At 45.9% G+C, this 20,388-nt stretch overlaps 1 protein-coding gene across 1 annotated transcript in view; it reads left to right on the forward strand.

Moving 5' to 3' along the window:
- LOC307164734 (uncharacterized protein) overlaps positions 1-20,388 on the forward strand; it is a gene marked incomplete at its 3' end in the record, with an annotated part of 182,775 nt that overhangs the window by 136,709 nt on the left and 25,678 nt on the right. Inside the window, exon 3 of the mRNA XM_079881794.1 lies at positions 7,772-7,924. Coding sequence (XP_079737920.1) covers positions 7,772-7,924 — 153 coding nt within the window. The remainder of the gene's footprint in view (positions 1-7,771; positions 7,925-20,388) is intronic.

Consider the following 20,388-nt stretch of genomic DNA (forward strand, 5'->3'; position numbering starts at 1 on the left):
GGGTAGTGACTGTCCGTTGAGTGCATGTACGGTGATTCTCTGGGGGAGTGTTCTGAGTGGGACTTGAAGCTGTAGTGCAAAGGTGCGATCCATAAAATTACCTTCGGCCCCGGAGTCCACCAGTGCGGTGCAGTGATGATCGTGGACAGACCATCTAAGTCTTCCCGGGAGGATGGTGGATGTAGATGAGGACTTTTCGGCGGAGATCCCACCCGATAGTAGCCTCATGCTTACTATCGGGCTTGGCCTTTTACCGGGCAGTTGTTGGCAAAGTGTCCCGCTCCCCCGCAGTACAGGCAAAGGCCAAGGGATCTCCGCCTCTCCCTCTCCTCCCGGGAAAGCCGAGCTCGACCCACCTGCATGGGCTCGGGATCGGAGGGACCGACCGCGTCCATGCCGCTGGACCGCTGATGTTCCACCCCCCCACGAGGCAGGCTGGGTGGAGCGCGTGGTCCGACCCGGGCTAGTCGGGCGTCCACCCTCAGAGCCAGATCGATAAGTCCATTCAGTGAGGGGGGTAGGTCCAGGGCGTAGATCTCCCTCTGGACGCGGTCGGCCAGCCCATGCAGGAACCTATCCCACTGCGCTTCCTCGTTCCAGCGACACTCGGCCGCCAGGGTCTTAAACTCAATGGCATAATCAGAAACCGATCGATCTTGCTGACGTAGATCTGATAAGACCCTGGCAGCCTCTCTCCCCGCGACCGCGCGGTCGAAAACTCTCCTCATCTCCGAGGAGAGCTCCTGGAACGAGGAACAGCATGGTTCTTGATTTTCCCACACCGCCGTCCCCCATAGTGCCGCTCTCCCAGTCAGTAGCGTCAGAACGAATGCCACCTTCGTCTCCTCTCTCTCGAATGTCCGTGGCTGGAGAGCAAAATGCATGCCGCATCGAGTCAAAAACGGCCGGCAAAAGTTAGGCTCACCAGAGTAAGGCTCAGGAGTCGGAAGGCGTGGTTCCGACTGGGAGGCGGGCATCGGTGGTGTGGGAGGGACGGGCGGTGCGGCTGGCGCAGCGGGAGGTTGCAGCTGTTGAAAACGCTGGGTCAGCTCGGACACCTGCGTGACGAGAGCCTGAATCGCGCGCGCCGAATCCCCTTGATGACGATCCTGAGCGTCCATCCTTTGAATACTTGCACGAACAAAGTCATCCATTGTTGCTGCGGCGCCACCTGCTGCTTCCATCAGGTGGTCGGATTGTTCTGTCATGGCTGAACAGACAGGAAACAGTTGCAGGTACTCAAAAAGTGTTTAATATCTCAATAAAGTCAGAAACAGTACAGGAACAAAGAAGGGCGGCGACTCAAGCTCGTGCAGGGACTTTTCGATGGTCTGTGGTGCTCTGGTGCTGTGATAGTGCAGAATCCCGATCCCGGTGTTTGAGTGCGGTGAATCCAGTGACGAGGAACAAGACGGCGAGAAGACAAGGCAGGCGAACACAGACACGGCAAACTTCCCGGAACACAGACACGGCAACACAGGACCTCAACAAACAATCCGACACTGGAACAGAGAATGGTGTGAGTATATATAGGCAATGGGAATGAACAGCAGCTGTGAACAGTGATTGTGATGATGATGATGATCAGCTGGAGCGCTGACAGACACGTGAGCGGGACAACGCCCACTCACACATAAACACAACGACACGAGACAAGAAAGAAACAATGCATTCAACAACCGTGACAGTTTTCACGTCCTGTCCTGGCCGTCCTGGCTGTTTTTTATAAAGTGATGAAAATGTCCTGGTTTTCATTATATTTCATTGGGCCATTAAGCGTGTACTTTAAAAACACGCTTGCCTTTGCACACAAAACATATGAAACCGGCTTCGGCTTCGCCCCGTCTTGTTATAATCAGCGCGTTCCTCAATCCGCAGCGGCAAGCAGAGAGCACGTCAGAATACAGAGGCCTGTGTGTGTGTGTGTGTGTGTTCGTTCATCTCAGCCTCATTGGTCTGTCACTGCTCGTCAATGTCAGAATATTTGATGACCAATTAAATCAAAGTAGGTGGACTTTACGTTCAGAATTTTAGCAGCGTGATGCTAGTTTACGGTCAAGTGCGAGATACGATGCAAGTAGCTAACAGCGTTAAAAAAAAAAAGCCCAAATGTAAATTCGCAGATGATTTACAGAGAAAATTCCTGTGTTTTCGTTTCGGTCGGGATCCGTGTAAAGCAGAATGCATGAACTGCAAAGCTGGCATGTACGTGTCAGTGTCAAATAAAGGTGCTAGCGACCTAGAAGCCCTCATAAGGAAAGTATAGGCTACAAGAGAACATCAGTAGGATTGAAATTTTTTTTTTTTTACTGAAATAGTGTAGATTTTTTATTTTAGTAGTAGATTTTTAACCTATGGCCATGAAAATAAATAGCGTCATGTAAAAGGTGTTAAAAGCTAAACTTTTTTTAAAAATAGTATTCTATTGTTGCGGGCCAAACATTGAATGGAAAGGATGTATTACTTTATGTATTAAAGCAGCGCAGGGGCGCCGCCAGGGATTTTGGGCCCCATGACAAAAATAATCGAATTGGGCCCCCTCTGTGCAGATGTTGTCAAGACATCTCTAGGACCTAACTGTCCCATCAAAAGCTTTACGTAACTCTAATCAAAGGCTTGCAGCTGTCTTGCTTCTTGTAGTTCAATACTAGTACTAGCACAATATTTACTGGTGATTTGTAAATGCAAGTCTGCATACAGTATGCAGTTCACTATTTGATGCTAGATTAAAAGCCACCATAAAAATGTCCTTAAGGCGATCCTTTACAGTCTCAATGTATTTTTATTGTAAAATTAATGACATATTAAGTTTTATATATAAACAGGGACAGGGAGGGGCGCAGTTATGGGGAGACTGGGGTGCTGCTGACTAGTTTGTTGTTAAATCTGCTAAAAGGGATATGGACAATGATTTAATATGAATATCTTGCTAAACGTTTCCCTGCACTGATGAAATGTATGATAACACTAGCCTGCAGCTAGCTAACGTTAGCTTATTTCACAATGGACAACAGATTAATACCACTCACAGACTAAAGCTTAACGTTACCCACCTTTCTTGTTGAAAAACTGGGTTACAGATTGACACCCTTTCTTTTGTCTTTCCTCTCTCTCCTTTTTTGAAACCCAGATTTTCTTTTACTATTCAACATTGTGATCTCCGTGTTTCTTGCGCATTGATTGACTGACTGAAAATAAAACATCGCTAAACACCTTTGATGAGCGCGCTAAGGCAGGACCAAACCATTTCTTGCAGATACAGGGGGGTGGTCGGTCAAAATGGATGTTTACTTTTTGGTCAATGGGGATATTTAACTTTTATTGCCAAAATAAGTTAAATCAAAGACATCATTCATTTTATTATTATTTGTAATATACTCAATGACGATGGTTTATATAGTGTATAATATAATAAAACAATTAAATTATTTTTTACCTATTTGTTGGGGCCCTTGGAATTGTCCTAACTCCCCCCCCCCTCCCCCCCTCCCCCCCTCCTACTTCATGATGTGAGTGACACCGGGGAAGGAGGACATCTAGTGGACACCCGGGGAACACAAACCCAACACTGTGACAATCTTGAGCAATTCTAACAAAATTATCCCAATATAAAAACACAAATACAGTGAGTGAGCAAACATTTAGGTGAGATTTGCAATGGTAATTGAGCAATGTTTATATATGAATAAAAGCCTTAATTAAATATGTCATCGTGTAAAGTGATCTCTTCAGAAGAAATTAATGATTTCCTAGACTTTAAATGGATGGACAAAAAAAATTGTTAATATTAAAAATATCTATATGACAGTAGGCCTATACGGCAGTTCTTCCCTGTGGTATTGAAAATTGATACATTTCAAGGTATAGTATCAAAGTAGTATCGTGACAACACTAGTGTAGGGTGCCACACATTTTTTTTAATTTTCAAAGGGTGCCTGGACTAAAAAAAGGTTGGGAAACACTGTATTAAAGTACAATAACATAGTTGCAAGGTTGTGAATGCATTTGTCAAGTATTTTTTGATGCATTCACCTCCAACCACACCCCCACCCCTTAACCACGCCTCCCAAAACCACGCCCCGTCCATCAACCACGCCCCCGTCCTCTTTTCTGAAAACTAAAATATGGATATATATATATATATATATATATATATATATATATATATATATATATATATATATATATATACATACATACAAACATACATACATACATACACACACACCAGTGTTGTGCCAGTTCATACTTAAAAAGAACTAGCTCAAAGTTCAGTTCACACAGATGATAATGAACTAGTTCATATTCATAGTTCTTTTTTTTTTTTAAATGAACTAAGTTCACATATCTAAAAATGAACTAGTTCACGTTCATTGGTTAAATTCTTTTTAAGATAGGCCACTATCTTACTCAATAGAACCTCTTTACCAGTGCTTAATTTGTAAAGTGGGAGGTCCCAGAGCGCAGAGGGGGGGGTGGATCCGGTGACTCAAAACGGGGGTTGGAGGTAACGGAACAAAAAAAAATAATAATAATTACACTGCCTACGTAGCTTCTCTGCAGGGACAGCATGCTGAGTGGGTGCTAGATCATTGACGGGGAGCTGCGCAAAACTTGGTCACTAAATATTTAATATTCAGTTATGTTAATGATCACAATTAAAGTTTTAATTTTATTAAATTGAACAAGCGCAACATTCAGCATTCAATCAAATAGGCCTATTCTAAAAGATGTAGGCTATTATTAATAATAATGTTATTTCAACACAATATCTCGTTATTTCGAAATAATATGTGTGCGTGCATCTGTAAATCCGGTGACGCGTGTATTGATTTTTATTAATAAACAAGTGTTTTCTCTAAAAGTGTCGACTCGGCTGCAAAGGTGAAGTTGACGATCGCCATCTCCGTGTGAACGTGCTTATAGAGAGAAATGCACATAAATAAGCCTAATGGATTACATAATCAGAGAGTAGCCTTTTTCTTTTTTCGTTTTGAATTATTTCGTTTAAAGACATTTCAAGCTTTGTGTATTTGATGTATTTGTCATGTCTGTGTGAGGCATACACTGAGTTTCGTTAAGTTAGGATGTGCTCTAGTTCACGTGCAATGCGTGTGAGCGCGGGCGCCTCCGTTATATTTGTTTCGTCGGCCTATTCATTAAATACAGGCAATTGGTTGATAAAAAATTAATTAAAATCAAGATACAATTTATACAAAACGAAATTCACTTTAAAGAAAGGCTTTCTATAACAACTTCAACTTCAACGGTCAAAATCATGTCTGACCCGCTCCATGTCTCATATTGCGCATCCTATCTTACTCGGTCGTGCTGTTCACTTTTCATAAATCAACATAAATGGAAAAAAAAAACATTATAATATTTAACAAATATGAAACGCGCTTTTTTTAATGGCTACAACAGTATAGGCCTACATAGCCTACTCTCTATTTGTACAAATTTCTGCACATTAATTTAATTCTGAATTTTGCACACACAAGTTGAAAGGCATTTGTTCAAATCAAGTTCACGGATAATTGTGCGTGCATTTATTAGCCTAATCATTATGATACTAAAATCCTAACAAATAGGCTATGCTATGTACAAAAAATCAGATGAGCCCATAATATGAACGGTTAAGCATTTTCCTCCCATAGAAAACCATTAGGCTATAAGAACGCTTAAAGGTCCCGTTCTGCGTGATCCCATGTTTCAAACTTTAGTTAGTGTGTAATGTTGTTGTTAGAGTATAAATAATATCTGTAAAATTATAAAGCTTAAAGTTCAATGCCAAGCGAGATATTTTATTTAACAGAAGTTGACTACAAAAAACGGCTGGATTGGACTACACCCCTCTACTTCCTTCATTAGTGACATCACCAGAACCGTGTTTTGACTAAGCTCCACCCACAGGAACACAGGCGTATTGATGGCGAAATGTCAACAGACATGGTTGATGTTTATCTATAATCGGGTACCGCAAAAGTTTAATTCGAAGTTGTTAGTTTGCTCTGCCCATTTCACCACGGACTGTTTTTCTAACCTGGGATAATATCAAGCAGGCTTCTCTCAGCGTTTCATACTGACGAAGGGGGCAATTTCAACTATATTCCAGCAAGTGGTAAGTAGTGATTCACTATGGAAGTAGCGATCAACTCACATCGTTTCTCTTAGTAGGATGAAAATAATCTTACTTAAACTGTGATTAATATACAGAAAGCGATCAAAGAACAATCCCTTTCCAATCGCCCAAGCTGTCAATCACACAGCGCGAGTTTACCTGGACACTTGCCAAAACTCGTTATGAAATTAATGACGCTGTTACACTGCACAACGAAGCTCTTACTGTATTTATATACCTCATGTTTGCATTGGTGAAATCATTAGTGAGTGCAGAAACTGCGTTGCAATGATAAGATCTTTTTTCACGCGATCAACAGTCTGTCATCTGCTCAATGCTCATCATCACTGCAACCTTTTATGTGATGAGAATAGATCTAAATACCTAAAAAACTTCTCACGATTCGTTAATCCAGATAGCTGTAATAGTAAAAACGTATAATAGCTGTAATAGTAAAAGTTTTCCAGATAGTTCCACATGTAATGCCAGATATTTCATATGCAAGCATGTCAGCCAATCACAGCAGAGGGCATTTACATTGAAGTCTCACAGCAGACACGCCCCTTCAAACAGAGCGTTCAAACCAGGGAATGAAATCAGGCTAGGAAATATGCCTTTTATTTTTAAATTATAACAATTTTTGATCTAAAAAAACATACTAACATTATAAGGGCACCCCTGGAAACATTATAAAATAATAAAAATAATCCATTGAATGGGACCTTTAATGTGGCTTAATGCAGATTAGAATGTCCCCTTATTATGTCGAAATAACGAGATATCGATACTAGGCTACTTTGTCCACCATGGTCTCCTTTTTGATCAGCGGAAACGATTTTTGCTAGTTTGGGATCTGACTGTGAAGCGTATTTGAAAAAATTAAGCAAACTTTCCTGTCTTTTTGACATTTTTCCCCTGAGTGAAACGATCGAGGCTAACAGCAATCTCAACTCGTACAACAAGCGCGCAAGTCATGTGTCACAAACATTGAACACTACACATACAGTATTTTTATTTATTTTTCATTTAGGCAATTCATTTTAGTGACACAGGAGGTGCCGGATCCAATAAAAAAGGTTCCGGATCCAATTTCGGAGGTGACGGAACATGTTCCGGCTCAAATTAAGCCCTGGTAAAACCTGACTTTTCAAATGAGCGTGAACGTGAACTGCGCGTGCTGCTCATTCCTGCCAGAGTGAGCGCCGCTCTCGTTCACGTTCATTTTATGAAAAGTGATTCGTTCAGTTCAGCGTTCGGCGAAAATATGAACGCGTTCATGCACAACACTGACACACACACATATATATATATATATATGTGTGTGTGTGTGTATGTATGTATGTATGTGTGTGTATATATATATATATATATATATATATATATATAGGCTACAATGATAAATGATACAAGGCCTACAAACGCGTTAAATTATATTGTATACTATCAGAGTTGCCAGAGTAACTGAGTTTGAACTATTTTAAGTTTGCTTTATGAAAAAGAATCAACCAACAATAAGTCTGACTATCCAAAATAAGCCTGGCTTGTATTCTAATCTTGTTTTATGGAACAGCCCTCAGATCTCTGTTTAACCAAAAATAAGATTGTTGATTAGATTTGTTCTAATTTATCTTTTTCTGTCATGTTTTACAGCTCGTCTGCCTGTTCCTGTCAACAGCAGAGACTGTTCTTCATCTTCATCATCACCACCATCATCATCATCATCATCATCAGGATCTCATCCCAATCCCATCAGCAACCAGACTCAACATCTCAACATCACTCAACTCTGTCACACATGTTCAGGTACGGCTGATATTAGTTGATGTCAGCGCTGATATTAGCGTTTATGAACTGATCTGATCTCAGTTTGATGCTTTTATTCCTCAGACTCTGTCCACTTTTGTGGTCCTACTGAAGCTGTGATCCGATTGGTCCTCTCTGCTCTGGTGGGCGTGGCTACTGTCATTCTTCTGGTTTATGACATCAGATCCAGAAGAGCTGAACGAGATCAAGCACATATTCACACATCAGAAACCTAATGGTGTCATTTCTCACATTACTATTTTTTGTCATTTATTAATCTTCATTTATTTGTAATGGCTTTATATGCTGGCATTTAATGTATGTTTATTTCCAAGAGGCTTATTTCCACCCTAGAACATAATTTGAGAAAAAACAGCAATATTTTCTCACTAACTCATTAGTGCTCAAAGTGCTCATTAGTGTTTGCATTTACAACAATCTACTCATTCATATTTGATTGGGGACTTTAAACATTACTTCGATCACACTTAAAGTCTCACGTGTCTTGTATTGTTATTATTGTTCAGATCAGACGTCTCTAATACTGAAGCTCTTTTACTGACTAAACACGACACATTTCTCTCAAAGACACAGATCTCACTTTACTACTGCTGTTCATCTGTCATCTGGATTTGTTTGCCTTTATCAATAAAGATTTTTTCAGTCTGAGGTTCAAGAGTCTCTCCATGTTTTATTAGATTTATTATGTCGAGCGCAGGAATACTAACCCTATTTATTTTAACAATTCTAGCACTTTACATTATTTTAAACATTTCTAAATGTTTACATTATTGTTAAAGCTACACTGTGTGGTATTTTCTCCCATCTAGCGGTGATCTAGCTATTGTATATGACTACCAACTGAATATTGCTTTCTAGCTCCTCCAATTCGGGCGTTTTAACTCCTACGGTGGCCGTATTATTCCAAGATTATCATGGCTTCCAGTTCGACTTCATCCATGAGTGTTCCTTCAAGTGATACTTACTTTAAAACTATTACCAATTGCATTTAGTTATTTAGTCAGTTAACATGTAGGTTATGACCTCTATCTAAAACTGATAATCGTTTTACGTTTTCGTTATTTTGGTACCATTACACATATTTATGTTACAAGGTAAACAATCCTTTTACATCATTGATGCGAGGAAAGGTATCCTTAGGTCGTTCTGGCGTTATGCACAACCATGCTGTAGTTAGCCAAGCAACTATAAAATATTCGAATTTACACAAATAGGCTGAATTACCTGTCGAGAAGAAAGCAGGCAACTTCGGCGTCTCTTTTAAAAATCCTTGCTCCTCATGAGCTCTTTCCATCTGGGAAAAGCCACTCCAATATTGACTTTGGTCTTGTTGATTTGCCTGTCGCGTTGATGTTTTAATTCCTTGGCGACTCTGTTACATGTCCTCGAGAGTTGGCGTGATCCTCCATCTTCAACAGGCTTTCAAATCTGCCGGCAGTCGCGAGTAATCTCCCCCTCGCATTCGTCACGGTGCCACTGAGTGTAAAAGCACGAAAGGCGAAGCTTGAATTTCCAGGTATGTCCCTCTTTGGCTGATGTATTTTCAAGATGGATGCGCAACATGGCTGCCGCCGTTCGAGCGACTCACTCGTATGTATTCTGAATGGCAGATTCTACACTTACGAGAATACTTGATTAGTTGGTTGAAGTAATTACACATGAATGAGCACATATAATTTTGAAAAAACAAAGTGTTTTTTGCTAAAAATCAACTTAAAAAATTACAAAGTGTAGCTTTAAGGTAATTCTGCCTTTACCACACACACATATACATATATATATATATACAGTGCCCTCCAGAATTATTGAACCCCCTGGTAAATATGATCAAAATTGGCTGTAAAAAATAAATCTGCATCGATTATCCTTGTGATCTTTCATTCAAAAAATGTGCAAAATTCTAACCTTTCATTGAAGTAAAAGAATTGAAAGTGGGGGGAAAATCACATTATGAAATAAATGTTTTTCTCCAAAACACATTGGCCAAAATTATTGAAACCCGTTCATTAAATACTTTTTGCAATCTCCTTTTGCCAAGATACCAGCTCTGAGTCTTCTCCTATAATGCCTGATGAGTTTGGAGAATAACTGACAAGAGATCAGAGACCATTCCTCCATACAGAATCTCTCCAGATCCTTCAGATTCACAAGTTCATGTTGGTGCTTCTTCTCTTCAGTTCACTCCACTCATCAGGTCAGGGGACTGAGACGGTCATGGCAGAAGCTTCATTTTGTGCTCCACAACAAATTTTTGTTTTGATTTTGATGTTTGTTTTGGATCGTTGTCCTGATGGAAGATCCAACCACGGCATATTATAAGATTTCTAGCAGAAGGCGTCAGGTTTTGATTTTTTATCTGTTGATATTTGATAGAATCCACAATGCCATGTATCTGAACAAGAAGTCCAGGACCTCCAGCAGAAAAATATGCCCACAACATTAAAGATCCAATGGTATATTAAATTGTACACATGGGGTACTTTTTATCCTTGTGTTCACCAAACCCATCTAGTGTGTTTGCTGCCAAAAAGCTCTGTTTTAGTCTCATCTGACCACAGAACCCTGTGTTGTTTGAAGATCCAGTCGTGTCTGACAATTAAATTTGCTGGAATTTGTTTTTGGAGGAGCGAGGAGGTTTTTTTTTAAACCCTCCCAAACAACATGTGGGGATGTAGGGGTTGTTTGATAATTTTTTTTTTAGGCTTTCTGACCCAAGACTCAACTAATCTCTGCAATTCTCCATCTGTGATCCTTGGAGAGTCTTTGGCCACTCAAACTTTCATCCTCACCGTCCATTAAGACAGTATAGACACACGTCCTTTTCCTGGCAGATTCATAACATCTTTAGTTGGTTATAACTTCTTAATTATTGCCCTGATGGTCAAAATGGGGATTTTCAATTCTTTAGCTATTGTCTTACAGCCACTTTCTAGTTTGTGATGCTCAACAATCTTTTGCTACGCATCAGAACTGTATTCTGTGGTTTTACTCATTGTGATGGATGATTAAGGGGATTTGGCCTTTGTGTTTCCTCATATTTAAACTCCTGTGAAACACGAAGTCATAGCTGGACAGTTTCATGTTCCTAGTCACCCTGGTGTACTAAAAAAGGTAAATATTAATGGGAATATACTTCAGAGATATTTTACTCGTAAAAAATTCTAGGGGTTTCAATAATTGTGGCCAACATGTTTTGGAGAAAAACATTTATTTCATAATGTGATTTCCCCCCACTTTCAATTCTTTTACTTCAATGAAAGGTTAGAATTTTGCACATTTTTTGAATGAAAGATCACAAGGATAATCGATGCAGATTTATTTTTTACAGCCAATTTTGATCATATTTACCAGGGGGTTCAATAATTGTGGAGGGCACTGTATATATATATTAGTTTAGTTTATATTTATGTACCTTTGCGAGATTTGATCTGAAACAAACCACATATACATTATGTATTAATGTACCGAATAATGTACATTAAAGGATCAAATCTTGTTGTTTTGGTCTTTTAAAATACACCCTCAATTATCTTGTATCTATATTTCGCATACAGTGCCTGTGAGCAGGAGGAGAACAAGGGCCCTATTTTAACGATCTGAAACGCAAGTGTCAAAGCGCAAAGCGCAAGTAACTTTGTGGGTGGGTCTTGGCGCTGTTGCTATTTTCCCGGCGGGATAAATGACTCTTGCGCCAGGCGCAAATCTAAAATGGGTTGGTCTGAAGTAGCTTCATTATTCATAGGTGTGGTTTGGGCGTAACGTGAAATAAACCAATCAGACCGTCATCTCACATTCCCTTTAAGAGCAGGCGCGCTTGTTCTAAAGCGGATTCCTATTATAACGGCGGATTTGCCAGACGCACGCGAGGAGCGGTTCACAGCCGAGGAGAGCAACGCTCTCGTCAGGGACGTTGGGGATGGAGAAACCCACCCAAATTAACTTCGGTTAAAAAGGCATATGATAATTTGGGTAAATGTGTAAGCTAGATGTATGCTTTTATAATAAATTGTATATCTATCTATCTATCTATCTATCGTAATAATGTATGATTTGCAAAAATGAAAACTGCTGCTTCTGTGTAGATGAGAGAATCAAAGTGTATGCGCGTTGTGCACACGCTACATTGATTATGGCCAAGCATGCACCCTTAAAATAGCATATGAATAACATGCGCAGCGCGCCACTGACTTTAAACCATTTTTTCCTGGTTAGTGGCGCAACTGTTTTCTAAACCTGCAAAATAGCATGAAGGAACGTTTGCGCTGGAACACGCCTCCTTTTTTGCGCTGAACCGCCCAGGGAGCGCAAGTTCATTCCCTAGTTTACCGACGTGCTTCTGTGGAGGAAAAAACGCGCTTTGCGCGGGTGCAAAATAGGAATGATACATGCGTCGGTGTACAAAGTCAATTGCGCTGGGTGCAAGATAGGGCCCCAAGAGTTTAAACATACCCGGGTTTATCACATAACCTGCTTTCTGGAATAACCCCTCTGGTGTTTCTCTTTCCTTCAGTGATTCTGCTCATTATCATCAGGTGTCTACAATCATCAAACAATCATCACTCAATTAATAACTTAAAAATCTAATTAACTCAATTAAAAAAAATGTTTTTGCGCTCGCATGAAGTGGTTTTTCAGGCAGTTTGAAAAAGGAATATTCCGCAAAACTGAAATGGAAACAGTTCCCTTTCAGTCGCTCACGTTCGACGTAACGTCGACGTGACGACGTAATTGGGATCACTTCAGGGAGCCCTATCAACTTCGAGTGTCTACAGAACGAGCCAATGAACGTTGGCGTGCGTGAATCGCGTCACGCGCCCCCGCCCCGCCGCGCGGGTATAAACAGGAAGCGGGCGCACGCACACATTGTCTTTCACTTCGGAGCCGAGCTTTCGTGAGACTTCTGTCTACAAAGAGATTCAGCCCTTGAAGACTTCAAAGAGATCTACTCTCTGCCTACAGTGTTGGTGTGACGGCGCGATCAGCGGTGGCCGCGAGCATTGCAGCTCACAAACTGCTGTTTTCACAGCACTATTGTTCTGTGTTTGTGTGTGTGTGTGTGTCGGTTCGGTGGGCGTTTCCTTGTGTGTTTATTCACACCGCGGCTACCCCTGGGTGCCTCAGCACTGAGAGAGTATTTTTTCAACCTTTTTTTGTTTTTACTAAAAGAGCAACACAAGCGTGACCCTGCGTCTTTTTCAAGATGTCATTCCGCTTGTGCGTTTCTGGATGCCGTCGTTCCCTGGCGCCAGCAGATGGCCACAGCAGTTGCCTCTCGTGTTTGGGCATTCAACACGCTGAGGCAGCTTTTGTGGATAGTTCATGTTCCCATTGCGGGAATATGACTATCGCAGCGCTTAGATCGAGACTCGCTTACCTCAAGGGAGGTGCAGTCCCCTCGCCTATGCCCCGATCTAGTGTCTATTCTGCCCCGCAGAATAGACCTACTTCGGTGCATGACCAGGGTGATCTGAGGATTACCGTGAGGGCTTCCCCGTCGAGTCATCCTCCGCGGGCCCCTCACGCCTCACAAACGCTGTCGCCATTGGGGCTCCTTAGTGAACGTCTTGGTCCTTCTCCGGAACGGCCAACCGTTTCCTTTGGGGCTCCAGCTGACGATCAGATGTCGATCGCAGCATCGGAGGGGGAGCTTCAGTCCTCTGGAAATGACGACTCGGCTGCGTTGCCCCCCTCGGGGTGTGTAGCGTTGTCCGAGCCAGATCCAGAATGGACTGCTATGCTTTCCCGGGCCGCCGAGAAGGTCGGGCTTGCGTGGAATCCTCCACCACGTCCCGAACCTTCTCGGTTGGACGATTGGTTTCTCGGGGCGGGCCGTGCTGGTTCTCAGTGCGCCGCCCCGGTACCTTTCTTTCCGGAAGTGCATGAGGAGCTTTCTAGGACGTGGAAGGCACCGTATAGTGCCCGAAGCCGTTCTAGTGGCTCCTCACCCCTCGCCACCCTCGACGGCGGGGCAGCTAAGGGGTATGTGGATATCTCCCCAGTGGAGCGGGCCATCGCAATGCAACTGTGTCCGGCGTCCGCTTCCTCTTGGCGGGGTAATCCACGCCTCCCGTCCAAGGCCTGTAAGTTTTCGTCCGGTCTAACGGCGAAGGCTTACAAGGCCTGTGGACAGGCTGCTTCCGCCCTCCATGCCATGGCGCTCTTGCAGGTCCACCAGGCCCAGGCGCTCATGGACATGAACGAGGGTGGTTCTGACCCAGAGCTCCTCCGGGAGCTCCGTGTGGCAACCGACCTCGCCCTCCGGGCGACGAAGGAAACCGCACGTTCAGTCGGTCAGGCGATGTCCACCTTGGTGGTCCAGGAGCGCCACCTTTGGCTCAACCTGGCGGATATGAGGGACACCGATAAATATCGGTTCCTGGATGCCCCTCTTTCCCAGGTTGGGTTGTTCGGAGACGCGGTCGAGAGCTTTGCCCAACAGTTCTCGGCCGCACAGAAGCAGACGGAGGCCATCCGGCACATCCTGCCCCGGCGGACCGCTGCTGCTCCCACCCGTCCGCCGGCCGCAGACCCTCCGTCTACTCGTCGCCGAGGTCGGCCTTCTGCGGCGTCCTCCGCTCCCGCTAAGCCCCAGCAGCAGCAGCAACCATCCAGGCCTCAGCGTGGAGCAAGCCGTAGGAAGCCGACCCCGCCCGTCCAGGCCGCTGCCAAACCAGGAGGCAAGCGACGGTGCAAACGACCCTGAGACGGGCGGCCCGGAGGTGGATCAAGTTGCTCTTCAGGAGATGGCGAAGGCGCCACTCCTTCCCCCGGTGGAGGGCCGGGCGGAGAATCTTTTGTTTCCTTTTCTTTTTGTTCCGCCACTGACCCACGGGTCAGTGGTACCCACAATTTCAAAAAAAGAGCAATTTCTGAAACCTCTGGGCCCCAAGAGGGCGCGCTTGGCAGTCGACGACGCCGCCATGCCTTGTCACTCCCGAGCCCCTCTTTCATCGCCAGCGAGCAGCAGTGGCTGTGTTCCGGACGTGCTGTCGCCTCCACACACTCACTCTGCCCTTCGACGGAAGCAGGTATGTGCTGCACCACACACTCAGACCCCACTTCGGGCCGCTGTGCCGTCCGAGTCGGGTCCCTGCATTCCGCCCCGCTGCCCCACCCCGGGTACGTCTGTGGTGCCGTTAGTCCCGCTTGCTCGGTCTCTGGGAGCCTGGTTAACGCTTCCCAGCCCGTCTCGCTGGCTCATCCGTACCATCAGACTCGGCTATGCGATTCAGTTCGCCCGGCGCCCCCCTGCTTTCAAGGGCATCCTGTTCACCCGTGTTCTGGCGGACAATGCCCCTGTGCTCAGGGCGGAGATCGCAGTCCTACTGGCGAAGGACGCGATCGAGCCGGTCCCTCCAGCCGATATGAAGACCGGCTTCTACAGCCCGTACTTCATTGTACCCAAGAAAGGTGGTGGGTTACGACCAATCTTGGACCTGCGCGTCCTGAACCGGTCCCTTCACAGGCTACCGTTCAAGATGCTTACGCAGAAACGCATTTTCAAATGCATCCGTCCCCAAGATTGGTTTGCAGCGATCGACCTGAAGGACGCGTACTTTCATGTCTCGATTCTCCCTCGACACAGACCGTTTCTCCGCTTTGCGTTCGAGGGACGGGCATATCAGTACAAGGTCTTACCCTTCGGGCTGGCCCTGTCGCCCCGCGTCTTCACGAAAGTCGCGGAGGCGGCCATTGCTCCCATGTGCGAGCGTGGTGTTCGCATCCTCAACTACCTCGACGACTGGCTTATTCTGGCCCAGTCGAGAGAGCAGTTGTGCGAACACAGGGACATGGTGCTCAGTCACCTCAGCCACCTAGGGCTTCGGGTCAACTGGGAAAAGAGCAAACTCACCCCCGGGCAGAGGATCTCTTTTCTCGGTATGGAGTTGGACTCGGTCAACATGACAGCGCGCCTCACCGAGGCCCGTGTCCAGTCAGTGTTGAACTGCGTGAGTACGCTCAGACGCAGAACAGCGGCACCACTGAAACTTTTTCAGAGGCTCCTGGGGCATATGGCATCTGCAGCCGCGGTTACGCCGCTCGGATTGCTTCATATGAGGCCGCTCCAACACTGGCTCCACGATCGAGTCCCGAGATGGGCGTGGCAGAGCGGCTCGTGCCGGGTCCAAGTGACTCCGCACTGTCGCCAAACTCTCAGCTTGTGGTCGGACCCTTCTTTCCTGCGGGCAGGTGTTCCCCTGGAACAAGTGTCCAGACACTCTGTGGTCTCCACGGATGCCTCTACCACCGGCTGGGGGGCCACGTACAACGGGCATGCAGCTTCAGGTCTGTGGACGGGGCCTCAACTGCATTGGCACATCAACTGCCTCGAGTTGTTAGCAGTACGTCTTGCACTGAGCCGTTTCAAAACGCTGCTACTAGGCAAGCACGTACTGGTCCGTACGGACAGCACTGCGACCGTTGCGTACATCAACCGCCAAGGTGGTCTACGTTCCCGCCGCATGTCACAACTCGCCCGCCATCTCCTCCTCTGGAGTCAGAAGCATCTGAGGTTGCTTCGTGCCATTTACATTCCGGGCCTGCTCAACCGTGCAGCCGACGAGCTCTCACGGCAGCAGGTGCTACCAGGAGAATGGCGACTCCATCCCCAGGTGGTCCAGCTGATTTTCAGGCGCTTCGGGACCGCACAGGTAGATCTGTTTGCCGCCCCGGACACGTCTCACTGCCAGTTGTTCTATTCCCTGACCGAGGGGACCCTCGGCTCGGATGCTCTGGCACACAGCTGGCCCCGGGGCCTACGCAAGTATGCGTTTCCCCCAGTGAGCCTTCTTGCACAGACCTTGTGCAAAGTCAGGGAGGACGAGGAGCAGGTCTTGTTAGTCGCGCCGTATTGGCCCAACCGGACCTGGTTCCCGGAACTAGTGCTCCTCGCGACAGCCCCTCCCTGGCCCATCCCTCTGAGAGAGGACCTGCTCTCTCAGAGACGGGGCACCCTATGGCACCCGCGTCCAGACCTCTGGAAACTCCATGTCTGGTCCCTGGACGGGACGCGGAGGTTCTAAGTGACCTACCCCCTGCGGTAGTTGACACCATCACTTCCGCTAGAGCCCCCTCTACGAGGCGCCTCTATGCATTGAAGTGGAACCTGTTCGTTGACTGGTGCTCCTCTCATGAGGAGAACCCCCGATCTTGCTCGATCAGAGCCGTGCTTTCCTTCCTGCAAGAAGGGCTGGAGCGAAGGCTGTCTCCCTCCACCCTTAAAGTGTATGTTGCCGCTATTGCCGCACATCACGATGCTGTTGATGGTAAGTCTTTGGGAAAGCATGACCTGATCGTCAGGTTCCTGAGGGGAGCGAGGAGACTGAATCCTCCTCGCCCACTCTCTATACCCTCTTGGGACTTGTCTCTGGTCCTTTCGGCACTTCAGAGACCACCCTTTGAGCCTCTGCAATCAGCTGAGTTAAAAATTCTGTCCTGTAAGACAGTACTCCTGGTTGCATTGGCCTCTATCAAGAGGGTAGGGGACCTGCATGCATTTTCGGTCGACGAATCGTGCCTAGAATTCGGCCCGGATAACTCTCACGTTATCCTGAGACCCCGGCCCGGATACGTGCCCAAGGTTCCTTCCACTCCCTTCCGGGACCAGGTAGTGAACCTGCAAGCGCTGCCTTCGGAGGAGGCAGACCCAACCCTGGCTTTTCTCTGTCCCGTTCGCGCTCTGCGTCTGTACGTGGACAGAACGCAAAGCCTCAGGACCTCAGATCAGCTCTTCGTCTGTTACGGAGGCCAGCAGAAAGGGAAGGCTGTCTCCAAGCAGAGGATGGCCCACTGGATAGTGGATGCCATCGCCTTGGCTTACGAAGCCCAAGGCGTGCCCTGCCCGCCTGGGTTGAAAGCCCACTCCACTAGGAGTGTCGCTTCTTCCTGGGCGCTGGCACACGGCGCCTCGCTGACAGACATCTGTAGAGCTGCGGGCTGGGCGACACCTAACACGTTCGCTAGGTTTTATAGCTTACGTGTTGAGCCGGTTTCTTCCTGTGTGCTCGCTTCTACTAGCCGGTAACACCGAAGTTCCCGCTCTAGTGTCGGCTTGCTGCGCCACTCCCTTCCTAGGAACGGATACGTGCGCTTTTTACTCCAGTCGAGTTCCCCATTGGCGAACCCTGTGAGTTCCTCCGCACCCCTTCGGCAGTCGGACGTTGCGGAGCGTCCGACGCCAGGCCTAGTGCTCGTATGCTTGTGTAACTTGTGCTAGGCTGGGTTCCATATGTGCGATCCCTGCGGCGATCCCATATGTGTATTCTTCCACGACCAGCTCCCTGCGGTGAGCCCGTGTCTTCCCTTGGCAGAGTCTGCTCTGCCGTCACTGTCCGGTGTGTCTCCCCCTTGGGTGGAGCCACCCCAGTGACATTCCATATGTTGCACTGCCCCTTCGGCCAGTCCATATGTGTATTCTCCACATGTTACCTCCCTTCGGGCAGGATGTGGCTCCGCAGCGTTCTTTCCCCTGGAAAGGTACGCTTTCCCAGTGTTATTAAGAGTTCACTGTGTGGGGTATAATGGAACAGCAGTTGAACTCCCTCTACGCAGGTCTTCCGCCCCAGCAGTTGGGGGTCTGAGAGTCTTGCGTAGGGCGCTGGATGTGGCAGCAACCGTGGCGTTTTCCATGGGATCCCAATTACGTCGTCACGTCGACGTTACGTCGAACGTGAGCGACTGAAAGGGAACGTCTCGGTTACTGATGTAACCCTCGTTCCCTGAAGGAGGGAACGGGAGACGTAACGTCCCGTCGCCACCGTTGCTGACCATCGCTGCATGGCCGTCACAAATCTCGGCTCCTCAGCGAAAAACAATGTGTGCGTGCGCCCGCTTCCTGTTTATACCCGCGCGGCGGGGCGGGGGCGCGTGACGCGATTCACGCACGCCAACGTTCATTGGCTCGTTCTGTAGACACTCGAAGTTGATAGGGCTCCCTGAAGTGATCCCAATTACGTCGTCACGTCGACGTTACGTCTCCCGTTCCCTCCTTCAGGGAACGAGGGTTACATCAGTAACCGAGACGTTTTTGCGCATTTACAACAGGTCACCTGACGTAGATGATGCGGTGTTTGGACAGAAGACGAGACAGAGTTATTTATTAAACTCATAAAAGACTAAAGAATTAGGGAAATACTGGATTCTAAACCACTAATAAATGCCACAATCAAGACCTGAAAGCCGATATGAGGGAGAAACACCAGAAACTCCTCATATGTGCCGCTCCCAGTATAAGAGTCTTTCCTTGCCATTAATGCTTGAATAACACGCATACGTCACCTTCCATTAAAAATAATGGCTAGTGCGGCGGCTGGGATATATGTTGAAAAAAATTAAGTTTCAGTCGCATAACATCGGTTATTGGTAATGTCGTCATTTCGAAATAGTGTTTTATCGACATTTACAAAATATCGCAGTTTTGTACAAATCTGTAATGGAAATGCGGCTAGTGACATGATCCATTACATTAATTTTCTCTATTATGATTGGTTCTTCAAACTGTAAAGGCTATCAATGGTCCACATTAAGATTTTCCAACCCAGTTGTCTTTTCAATTCAATTTATTGACACATTGATTGTCACAATAGGCTTAGATGGAAGCAAGTTGATAGCAAGTTAAAGTGCACCTAAATATATCAGTGCAGACGTGCAATAATTTGACTCAAACTTAAATACTAATTCAATACAGTGACAAAGGCCAGCTCCTGGCAACAGCTTGCAACAACTGTTTTCCAGACCAGGCACAAACCATCATTACAACCTCAAAGAAAGAAAATCGCTGCCACCTATCTGGTGTTGTCTATTCAGCGTGAACGCCGCCATTACTACTGAACTAACACTTCTCCATTCATAAAGGGGACATGGGACCGTAAACTACCGTACTCACCCTACCAAACAGGACTACCGTAAATACTATAGTGGTTACAGGCATCACACTATCACAATATGTGCAATTCCTCTTCTCTGTTATACTTCCCTCTTTCTTGATCCTTCAGCTTGTTACACAAGTCATGAGTTTCAATATATCCACAAACCTAGACCGCTGTCTAGTTGTTTCCTCTTGTTATTACGACACTAACTTTGGCCCAAGTGTTGGCGATATCTAGTTTTCAAAAGTATATAAATGTTAAACCAGCAAGGTAAAGCAATGTTAGCTGTGATTATTTATTCCTTCACATGCTTTACCTTAGATCATTTTGGTTCCTTCTTCCTCGTCTGCTTGAATATCTTCATTCATCTTCATTTATCTCTATTCTCTCATGTTTTCCAGCTCGTCTGCCTGTCACCAGGAAAATACAGAAAAGTGAAGTTGGACAAGAAATTATAGATGATGTAACATTTAAGATATGCATATTGAATAATATTTAGAAAATAGACTAAAGCCAGCTGAACTAGAAGAGCAAATGAGAAAGAAACCACCATATCTTGCAAAAACCACTAGAAGG

This window comes from Squalius cephalus (assembly GCF_949319135.1).
Source record: "Squalius cephalus genome assembly, chromosome: 9".
In the NCBI taxonomy this organism is placed as follows: domain Eukaryota; kingdom Metazoa; phylum Chordata; class Actinopteri; order Cypriniformes; family Leuciscidae; genus Squalius; species Squalius cephalus.